This window comes from Cryptomeria japonica, chromosome 7, assembly GCF_030272615.1.
Source record: "Cryptomeria japonica chromosome 7, Sugi_1.0, whole genome shotgun sequence".
In the NCBI taxonomy this organism is placed as follows: Eukaryota; Viridiplantae; Streptophyta; class Pinopsida; order Cupressales; family Cupressaceae; genus Cryptomeria; species Cryptomeria japonica.
The window spans coordinates 323,366,997-323,377,859 of record NC_081411.1 but is presented as its reverse complement, the minus strand read 5'-3'; the positions used below and the strand labels follow the sequence as shown (position 1 = coordinate 323,377,859).

General features: G+C 32.8%; 1 protein-coding gene across 1 annotated transcript; it reads right to left on the bottom strand.

Moving 5' to 3' along the window:
- Positions 1 to 4,226: 4,226 nt before the first annotated feature.
- LOC131046703 (cellulose synthase-like protein E6) lies at positions 4,227 to 7,988 on the bottom strand. Its single transcript, XM_057980485.1, has 8 exons — positions 7,615 to 7,988; positions 7,052 to 7,376; positions 6,752 to 6,892; positions 6,384 to 6,509; positions 6,040 to 6,252; positions 5,723 to 5,959; positions 5,292 to 5,639; positions 4,227 to 5,008 (listed from the first exon to the last, which is right to left on the bottom strand). The coding sequence occupies exons 1-8, from the start codon at positions 7,872 to 7,874 to the stop codon at positions 4,436 to 4,438; spliced, it is 2,223 nt and encodes a 740-aa protein (XP_057836468.1). The 5' UTR covers positions 7,875 to 7,988; the 3' UTR covers positions 4,227 to 4,435.
- Positions 7,989 to 10,863: the final 2,875 nt, after the last annotated feature.

Genomic DNA, 10,863 nt, shown 5'->3' with positions numbered 1-10,863 from the left:
TGACATATGGGAGACCTACATTAACTTGAGTGTTGTATATGTCAAGCATAAGCAACATCATGAAAGCATAAAATGGATAGTATACATATGGACTACAAGAGCTCCAACTATGCAATAGGTCTACAAATGTGCCTTGATTGTTCCTAGTACCTTTAATAATCTAGTTATGCCAAATACATTGATTGCATTGATAGGTTTCAAAATTACTCATATTTTAATAGCCTCAAATAAAATTTATGCTTCATGGATAAAAATATATAATAAATAGACACATTTTTGCATTTCAATCAATCATCGGGCTTGAAGGTTAACATCCCACTTAGTAAATGATGGTGTCAATAATATATTTTAAAATATTATAACAATATTAGATGAGTGTAACCTTTTTTATTTAAAGTTTTGGATGATATGGAATAGTTAGCAAAAATTCCAACCTACTCCATTGGCTTCAACATTAGCAAGAAGTCTATTTTGAAAGTGAATTATATTCTATAATAGGCTTTATCGCTATTCTATTACAATAAAAGTAAAAATGGATTAGTCAATGTAAAATTAATTACATGAGTCATGTGACTTGAGTCTTGATCCCGCATGCTCTTGTTTTGTATATAAAGGGACTTACATCTCATTTGTAAAGGGCTTTAGAAATTCTATAATTGGGTGGGTAGTAGCTTATAGAAGTCCTCTTTGTAGGTAATAAGAGAGGACCAATAAATAGATGAAAATATTTATAACAACAAGTTTTTGTTCAATTGTAAGATATGAATAGAATTTCTTTTACTACATTTTTTTCCATGATGTATACAAAAATCTCTATGAATGAAATAGTCAAGTATCTTTTATGTTGATGTTTATTAATTTTTTATATTACATGTTTTGTTTACTAGTTTTATTGAAGTAATAGATTAAATTATTTAAATGAAATATGGGGGATTGTGTAATATGTTAGGGACTAATGGGAATGATTGTAATAGTTTTTATTAGTTGGATGCATTACTAGACAAAGTAAATCAAACATACAACTACAATAAAAGTCAAACACAATAATTTAAGAGATTATTATAGCAATAACCTAATAGAGAATGATAATGATGTAGGATTCCTTCTAGTTCCATTAGCTTAGCTTTGTAAAACTATATGACAATTTACAATCTAATTAAAACTAAATAAGTGGAGGTATTATACAATAAAAAGGCTATGTTTCTATTAGAAAATGTTAGAGTAATCTTTTATTAGCTAATAACTATTTATTTAATTATTAGTCTATTATACTCTATGCTTCAACTAAACTTAGGAATCTTATAATCTTTAGGGTTTCCACCTTTAGGGTTTGGAGTATCATTTTATAAGGATTCTCCCTTTGTATTTTCATAACAACTGTAATTATTGAGTTACATTCTTGTTGCACAATCAATATGACTCCTTTTTTATGGATCTCTGAATTCTGGCCTCCATAGCTTTTTTGCTTCTCTCCTTTTGTGACAGGTTTGCATGCAGGTGATCTTTCAAAGATGTAGAGTTGATTGTTTCCTCAACTCCAATATGGTATCAAAGCTCCAGATCTGCATGACCCTGTTCTCTTCATGAGAGTCTTTGGGCCTTGTTCTTCTGATCTATGTATGTGGAGGTTTGTGTAGTTGATTTTTTTCATTTCTGGGGGTAGCTGATTTTTTGGTACATTTTGGTGCCAAAAGGACCTTACGGTTGGATTCAAGGGGTCGTTTCCACGAATTTTGATATAAAAATTGATATATTTTGGTGTCTGGTGTTCGGGAGGCAAAAAAAATTAGACCCTAGGCTGTATGGCCTCGGACACACAATTCAAAAAAAAAATTAAAAATTTAGGTGTAATTTAACGGCTTGCCCAGGCCGACAGGGTTAACGCAATCCGTCGGCGGTTTGTTAACCGCTGGGGCCGTGTTGGCAGTTATCACCAGTCTCCCAGGCGGTCACCACCTGGTGATCCCACTAGACGATCTTTACACCAATCGGCCCCCGCTTCTAGTAACCATGGCAGTCATCGTAACTGCCACTCCAGGAGCCGCCTGTCGCCTACACCCTATGTTGCCGCCCCTGCCAGCCGCTCTGCCGTTGTTGCCTACTCTGCCTGGACCCCGCCCAGCCCAGTCCGCTCCACCGCCTGCTCTGTCATTGTTTCCTGCTCCACCCGACCCCCACCCAAACACCACCTCCTTGCCACCAATAAGGGTGACTTTTTTTCTTGAAGGTGTCTTTTGGCAGGCTATTGGTTTTTTTGCCATAACTTGGCAAACAGAGTCATTTTTTGCAAAACGTTATATCGTCGGAAAGCTCTTTCTGAGCTCTATGTAGACTTGGAGGTTTCAATTTTTTATTTTTATTTTTTTATGGTGTTTTTTGCTATCAAATTTAGAGGTTCATTTTTGCACTCTGAAAGACATAACTTGAGCATCCGAACTCCATTTTTTGAAAACTTTATATCGTTGGAAAGATTGTTCTATGTACTTTCTAGTCATATAAGTTCTCTTTCTAGATTCTGCTCCAGGTACATTTTATTCATTTTTTTTCTTTTCAGCACTCTGGTGAATATCTTGGATGTTTCAGGTCCTGGGATCTCTTTCTTTGAGTAGGATGTCTCTTCTTTGGTTGTTCTTACTATTTCCAATCTTTTGTCTCTTCTGATCATTGTAGTATTTTATTTATACAAACACATTGAGATAAAGTGCCACCATGCATTGTATACTTGGGATCTTGTACATCTTGTGCCTTATTGTGCATGCACTACTTCTAAAATGCCATGGGGGGTTGATGTTTACCTTTTTCTTGTCATCTATCTTTGTCACATGAGTGTTCCTTCCACGACATTAGCCTCATGATGTGTGTCAAGTGAGTGTTCCTTCCACTACACTATGTATTTTCTCTACACCTTCGATGTTCCTGGTTCTTCATCATGCAGTTCTTGTTGGTTGTTCTTTTTAGTGTACTCGTCCCTCTCCCTTTTCAGCATTATGGGAGGTTTGTCCAGTTGTTCTAATGCTTCCTTGGTTTGATTGATTAGCTCTTGAGGCTTTGGTGTTTCATATCATCTATATCTTCAAGTTCAGTTGTTTGCCTTTGTTTGCCATCTGATTTGAGTAGTGTCATTTGAGGGCACTCATGCAGATTACAGTCTTCTCTACCTGGTCATGTTCTATTTCAGTGGAGGTTCTTCAAATCAACAGTTACTCTTCAATAGTGTTTGCAACTATTTCATGTTTCAGTGGTGTTCCTATCTTCTAGAACACTCTTGTTTGGAGGCTTCTTAGTCCTTCACTTGAGCTTTCATCTCTTCTTGGAGAGGATTTTTGTTTCCACAGGGTTTTCTCCTTTTTCTCCACTTTACAAAGATTTTATTGTACTTGGGTACCTCATCAGGGCTAGTTGTCGGGACCCTTTGTTGCTTTCATGCATTTTTCACATGCTTTTTTAGTCCTTAGTTGTTTTTTAGCTACTGCCTAAGTTCATCTTAAGGGGGCATGTTAGAGTAATCTTTTATTAGCTAATAACTATTTATTTAATTATTAGTCTATTATACTCTATGCTTAAGCTAAACTTAGGAATCTTATAATTCTTTAGTGTTTTCACCTTTAGGGTTTCGTGTATCCTTTTATAAAGATTCTCCCTTTGTATTTTCATAACAACTATAATTATTGAATTGCATTCTTGTTGCACAATCAATATGACTCCTCTTTTCTGGATCTCTGAATTTTGGCCTCAATAGTTTTTTTTGTTTCTCTCATTTTGTGACAGGTTTGCATGCAGGTGATCTTTGGGAGTTGTAGAGTTGATTTTTTCCTCAACTCCAATAGAAAATAAATATTTAAAACTTATGTAACATTTTTTTTTTTTTTTTTCATATATAAACAAAAAAAATCAACTATTATTAACTCCTACTTACCTCTAAGCAATTCTTTACTTATAATAATTCTATTTTACAAGAATTGTCTTCATATATTCATTAAAAATTAAATTAAAAGAACTTTTATATCTAGAAAAATCACCCCAAAACAACATAGCCATTCATCTAACAGTCCACATCAATGATAAAATCAAAATCTTGGTAGTATCAACTGAACATTTTTAGATGACATCATCAAATCAATGATAAAAAATAAATTTTAATCAATAAAAATAAGATAAATATTTATAACTTTTTATTAAGAATTAAATAGAAAATTGACTATTAGACTAAAGGAGAATCATAATCGTACAAAATGAATAGTTTTTAGATTGCTAACATGAATATTTGTCTCAGCTTATAGCATCATTCACAGTCTTCTTACCTGAATGGATAATAGATTCACAAATCATGTTCAGTTACTGTGTTTACTGTTGCATACCATGTTCCATCTATTATAAGACTTGCCATTATTAATCACACGTAAAACTTTATCTTAAACTTGAGAAACCATTTTTTTTAAATCGAACTTTTAGAAGTCAAGGATAGGACCAAAGCTGTCGAACAGGCTAGGGCCGCGGCCAGTGTGGAGAATATGGTGATAGACGTGGGCATGCTTCCCTTATCTTTCCTTACAAACATACCCTCATATATCGGATGGCAATTTATTACTATGAAGCTTGATATCATCACCTGCAGAAACATACCCGCCATGGCTGAATAACCTTCTCTCACAACGCCTACAATTCCACACATTAATGCCATCAGATTTATCAGTGCTATGATAGAAAAAGGTATAAGCAATGCAGAAGAAACCCCAAACTCAAAAATCTCTGCCTCATATCGTTTGGCTGCTTCGCTATCAAACACTTTGCTTGTCACCTCGAAACCCACTTTGGATATTCCAAGTAATTTACAGACTACTTGAATGAGCGCAAACAGATAGGATGATACACCTTTTATCATCCACATCCTTTGATCATTCCACCAAGATTTTAAAGAGCCCCCTCCCACATATATAAACTCTAGAGCACTGTATGCATATGCACATGCTGGCAAAAATAGAAATAGGAGAAACCATGGATCTGAAATCTGCAAAATACAATAGACAATTTATTTTTTGAATCATTCTGATAATGGATTAGGGGTATATTCAAAAACCGATGCAAAGTGATTCGCATAGTTATTTTTAAAATAAAAGAAATTAGTTGCATAGAGCCTATAAACATGATGGCTAATAATAAACAGAAAGTTATTAATCAATATAAAATAAAATAAAATCATCGACGGTAGAGGCACTGTTTATTCTTATTGAAAGGAAAGTTATTGATCAATATGCAAAACTCAAAATATCAGATGTGAGATGTAAGAATACCTGAGGAAATACCGGTAGGCCAGTGATCATGCATAAGGTCGGTACTAAACCGTAGCAGGTGCAAGGTAAAGAAAACGGAGCCCATAGAAGGTAATAGCTGTAACCCATGTTCAGCGCCAGTTTCGAATGGCGTATACCATAAGTGAATGGACAATATTTGCTAACAAAAATCTCTAGTAGACCTGTTGTCCATCTTTTATGTTGGATCAAAGTATCATTCAGATTAACAGGCGCACACCCCACAAAAGCATCTCTTTTCGGAGAGCAGTAAACAGATTTCCATCCTCTGCAGAGTATAGAAAACCCTGTCAAAATATCTTCCACTGCACAATCGTAGAGCATGCCAACCTGTGAAAAGGATTTCATATCAAATTATTTGAAAAAGTATGATGCATTTGATAAAAATTATAAAGGTTTTAAATTTTATTTGCCTTTTTCCCCCATTGGGTGTTCTCCTCATAGCCGCACATGGCAAGCTCTTTCGCCTCGTCCAATCTCTTCGATGGAGCTGCTTTTTCCATGATTAAAATTGATGAATTAATAAGCTCTTTGATTAAATTTGAAGAGCTGTGTTTTCGCTCACTTCCACATAAGACATCCCTGCGGTGAACGCATCCGGTGCCATTGCATAGTGTGCCATAAATTCCATCCATTCCTTTATAAAATATCTGAATATCATGATTTATAGAAGCACAGGTCAGTTGATTGCATATGTTGTAGGGCAGCAGTTGAATTTTCAAGTACTCACATTGTAATACTTCCTGAGATTATTGGCATACAGATCGTTCTTGGTAACGCCATGAAACCTTTGAGGAAACTGGACATAGGCAAACTGGTGCCCAGTTCGAGAATCCATGAAAAAGCACATGGCTTCTCGAAGGGCATCACAGTTGTTGGCATACATGTCACAGTCCAGAGTAAGAATGAAGGGAGCATTACTCATTAGAGCAGAGATTCTAATCTGCAGACACATGATAAACAAACCATTTGTTACCGTGATTCATTAGGAAAGAGCGTATACAGCCAGCGCGCAGACAATATAGCGACAATGGACAGACAATATAAACAGGAAAACGAGAATTTCATTCTTACAAGAACATTAAGTGCACCGGCCTTGAAATTATGGGGGTGTCCAGGTCTCTTTTCACGGGACACATAAACAAGTCTGGGCAAATCATGGCCCTCAACGTTAATGTCGTTGCCCCTTTCCAGCAAAACCTGTATTTAGGATTGAAAAAATTTGCACAGCAATATTTAATAAACTGGAGAGATTAAATAGTGGGTAAGTAGTGATCTGGTTTTGTTAAATAAATAGACAATATTTTAAAGCCATTTAATGATATCTGCATGTGACTGGATAAAAATATTCCACTTGCTCTGGAATATTTTATTACTTTCAAAAAGTTAAAGCAATATAATTTGTTTAAGAGATATAATCTTTTAACAATGATTATTTAGACCTGAACTATACTCGGGTGGTCTCGTGGAGTCATCTCCGGTTTCCATTCTTTGAAGCCATTGTGTTCTTTGCATTGATGTTCTGGAACAGTGCCTCTCTCTACAGTGCTATTTATACGATATTTCATCTCCTCGTACAATTTCTACACAAACTTTTCAATATCAACTTCAGCCACTCAAATCAATAGACTGTGAAGATTTTATTCTTAAACGAAGATAACCAATTAACTAAAGTCTAACAACATAATAACTTATACTGAAGAGTGCTACTATTATTCTAAGCTTAGATTTAAGCTGCACACCTTGACATTTTCCCATTCTGTAATGAAGGGGAAGTTATCATTTTCATTGACATAATATTCAGAAAAATATGCATTTGGGCATCGCTGCTGAATGGAATACTTATGGCAAAAAGGAACCCATATCTTTGCAAAACGTGAAGCTTCCAACAGAGCATAAAAGGTGAGTGGGGATCCTCCATCATCCGATACATAACATGTCAATTTTTCTACTGGATAATTAAAAGCCAGAGTAGACAATACAGTGTTTGAAACATCCAGTGGAGGTTCTTTAACATGGTCAGCCGTGCATATAAATACATCAATGGGAGGTAGCTCCCTCTCAAACCTGTTTGTTAACAAGCGTAATCCATATTATTATAAGGAAATAATTGGTATGAGTTTTCATGGATGTATAATAATTTCTAGTTTTAATTAGATATATTTTAAATCTATAAGGGAAAAAAGTGATCTTATATATTAAATTAAAAAATAACACAATTAAAACTAAAAACTAAAAACTATCATAAATCTAATTAAAAAACATATTTCTCGATCTCATATGCAATATTTTTATCATTGTTTACCTCTCAGAGAGTCTTTCTGGATAAGTAAATCGATCGACTGGCCACAACCTGAAGCTCATCTCTAATACCCACTGGAAGGCCAAGCCTAGCTCTGCACAAAACACCAACATCCATATTGCATATCCTTCTTTTGGCATGTACTTGATACGATAATATAGAAGCCCCAGAATTGCACAAAAATATACGCATCCATAGGCTCTGTTTATCTTTGCAACTGGCTTTGCTACTGTGGTGTAAAGTGGGGAATCTCTGGATTCCATTTCTTCGTTGATTTGATTCAATTATTGATACAATTTTGAACAATTTATAAGAATTGGGTATTGCCATCCAACCTTGTTGAACCTCGCATCTTTCTCTAACATTAGTTAGTAAACTTAGTTTGTAAAGATTTCGTTGACCGTAGTTTGTAGTTTGTAATGATTGTTGCATCTACCAGTACCAGGATATGGAAACTAAAAGTTTGAACGGTAGATTGTGGACTATCCCCTTTATTATCTGGTGTGGGGTTCCCTTGTGTCATTTTCCTTCAAGACCTTGGATATTTTGGCGGAAGCTTGGATAAGCTTGGCATCACATCGAGCTTTAAATTGACGATAAATACATCTAACAGCTGTTCAACAATGAGAACAATTTATTTGACTGATATATAAATAAGGAAAATTGGTCTATTAGTTGAAGTGGTAGGATATTTCACCGATGTTTCATGATAACTTCAAATTAATTATGGGCAAACATGAAAAAAAGAACTCCTAGATCATGGAAATAAATCTATGTACCACATTATATAAGATGTCCATGAGACATGCAATCACATTTAAAGTCTACATCTCCAAAGTCTACCTAATGGTTTTTGACACTATATTGAATAAAGTCTCTAGAACTACCCTAAAACTCATACACATCAAAATATTAATGATTTTGTTACAGATAAAATCAGAATAGGAAGTTGATCAAAGACCATCCATTACTTTTCACAATAGTATTGAAATCATAACAAATTGGTTTTGGGATTGGGAAAAAGATTACATATTTGACATTTTGTTATCTCCTTTTGTTTCACTCAATTGTAGGATATCTTTGTCTTGATGAAATTGACTAATCATTGAGCCAACGTGCTTCATATTTTCTTCCAATAATGAGGAAAGTTATTCATGATGATGATTTGCTATGGATGCCTTCTCCTTTGAGAATAATTTTGCAATTTAAATTTTAAATTTTAAATTTCTTAATTTTTTATCTCCGTCTTAGGTTTTTCAAAAATGTTAAAGGAAATTTGGGTGATGTGGTGTTATCAATAGCTTTTGGTAAATTTTCAGTTGTAAGTCACAATAATTAGGGTGTTGATTTCTTTTTCTTTTTTTTATATTATAGAACAAAAATGTTCTTACATATCTAAAGCATTCTTACATATCTAAAGCATGCATTTTATATATTAAATACATATAATAAAATATGAATACACTATTTAACATGTTATTTACCAACTCATAATTTTTCTTACACATCTAAAGCATGCATTTTATATATTAAGTACATATAATACAATATGAATACACTATTTAACATGTTATTTACCAATTCATAATTTGTGAGTGTTATATTTATGTCAACATAATGTAATAGTGCTCTTTTTAGAAAACTAAACAATATTATAAAATAAAATATTTAATGATTTAATGAAATATTAGCTATTGGTTTTTAGATAAGAAATGCTCTAGATTATCTTCTTCTTATTTTTTAGTGTTATGAGAATAAATGTAACTTTCTTGACTATGTCATGATATACTTGTTTCTGAAATGTGTTTTTCTTATATTGAATTTTTTTGATTGCTCAAGTAACAAAATAGGTTGCTAAATAATCTAATGTCAATTCATATTGGTCCCTTTTAACATGTGTTTGCATTTTTGTTTCAAGAGGATTTTCCTTTTCTAGTTCATTTTACTCGAGTGCCTCGCATACAATGTTCTCATATTTATTTTCTTTAATATTTAAATTGAATGGATGTGTTGCTCTATAATTGAGCATCAATCCATATGAACACATTTTGAAACATATACATTTTTGTTTCATGTGATTTTTATTGTTCATATCATCTTGTACTAATGGCTTTCTTATAGTTTTCATATATTCATTTTCTTTGATGACTTAAGAAAAAATGAGTTGATATATAATCTAAACCATTCCATGCGAGTCCATTTTGACACATTGAATTTTCATTTCAGCTGCTTTTTTAAATAATTCAATTATATTTCTTGATTTCTTATAATATGTTTACTACATCTTTACCCATCATAAGAAATAATTTCTTTCATGATAAGTTTCTAATATTATTTTAGATTTATATTTTTTCTATAAGTACAATTTTTTTAATTACATCCAAGAATTAATTATATTTTAGATTAAAAACATAAAATTTATGCAATACATAATATCAACTTGACAATATTTATAGATTTGACCATGCAAAAGAATAATCATCAACATTTTTTATCATACTCTATGATCCAGTATAATAATGAGATAGCTAGAGAAGCATAATGAAAGGATGCTAGTAGACAAATATATCCAAATTATAAGGACGAAGATAACACATACTAACAAAATATTATCTTGATCTCTACCATTCTTTCATTCTCTTTTTTAACTTAAAAGTTGAAATATTGATGATAAAAATAGTTACATAGGCAAACCCTAAAGTCTTCCCATTCTAACAATATATATATATAGTTCCATAATAGTAAGTGCTCCTTACAATTTGTCAAGTATACAAGAAAAGTATGAATAATAAATCTATATTGTATAGTACCAAAAATATGAGAAATTACAAGGTGGACGACTCTTTGCCACAATAGCTACATTATATGAATAGGTATTATTTTATAAAATCAACTTTTTTATATAGTATGTATCTACCTAATAGCCAACATAAAAGTCACATCAAAGTATATGAAAAAAATAATGATTAAATTACATAAAGGGTATGTGCATAAATATAGCTGGACAAAATATTTATGCACTCCATAGTCAATTGAAACCTTGAAACCAAATTCATATTTTTAGCTATAAAATTTTATGTAGATTTATTGAAGATTAAATATCTTATGAAATTCATCCTAATTAATTGAACTTTCACTCCCTTAATCTCAATCCTCTTACTCCACATCAAAACCCTTCATATTTTCCCCAAAAAACCTCATTTAGCCAATGAAGAGAAAAAATAATAAAACCACCTAGAAGCCCTTCTGCAA

Excerpts from the sequence above, each read along its gene's own strand:
- LOC131046703 (XM_057980485.1), bottom strand. The coding sequence starts at position 7,874 with ATGGAATCCAGAGATTCCCCACTTTACACCACAGTAGCAAAGCCAGTT. Across the intron at positions 7,377-7,614 it reads CCAGAAAGACTCTCTGAGAG|GTTTGAGAGGGAGCTACCTC; the intron begins GTAAACAATGAT and ends GTTAACAAACAG. Across the intron at positions 6,510-6,751 it reads ACCACCCGAGTATAGTTCAG|GTTTTGCTGGAAAGGGGCAA; the intron begins GTCTAAATAATC and ends TCCTAAATACAG.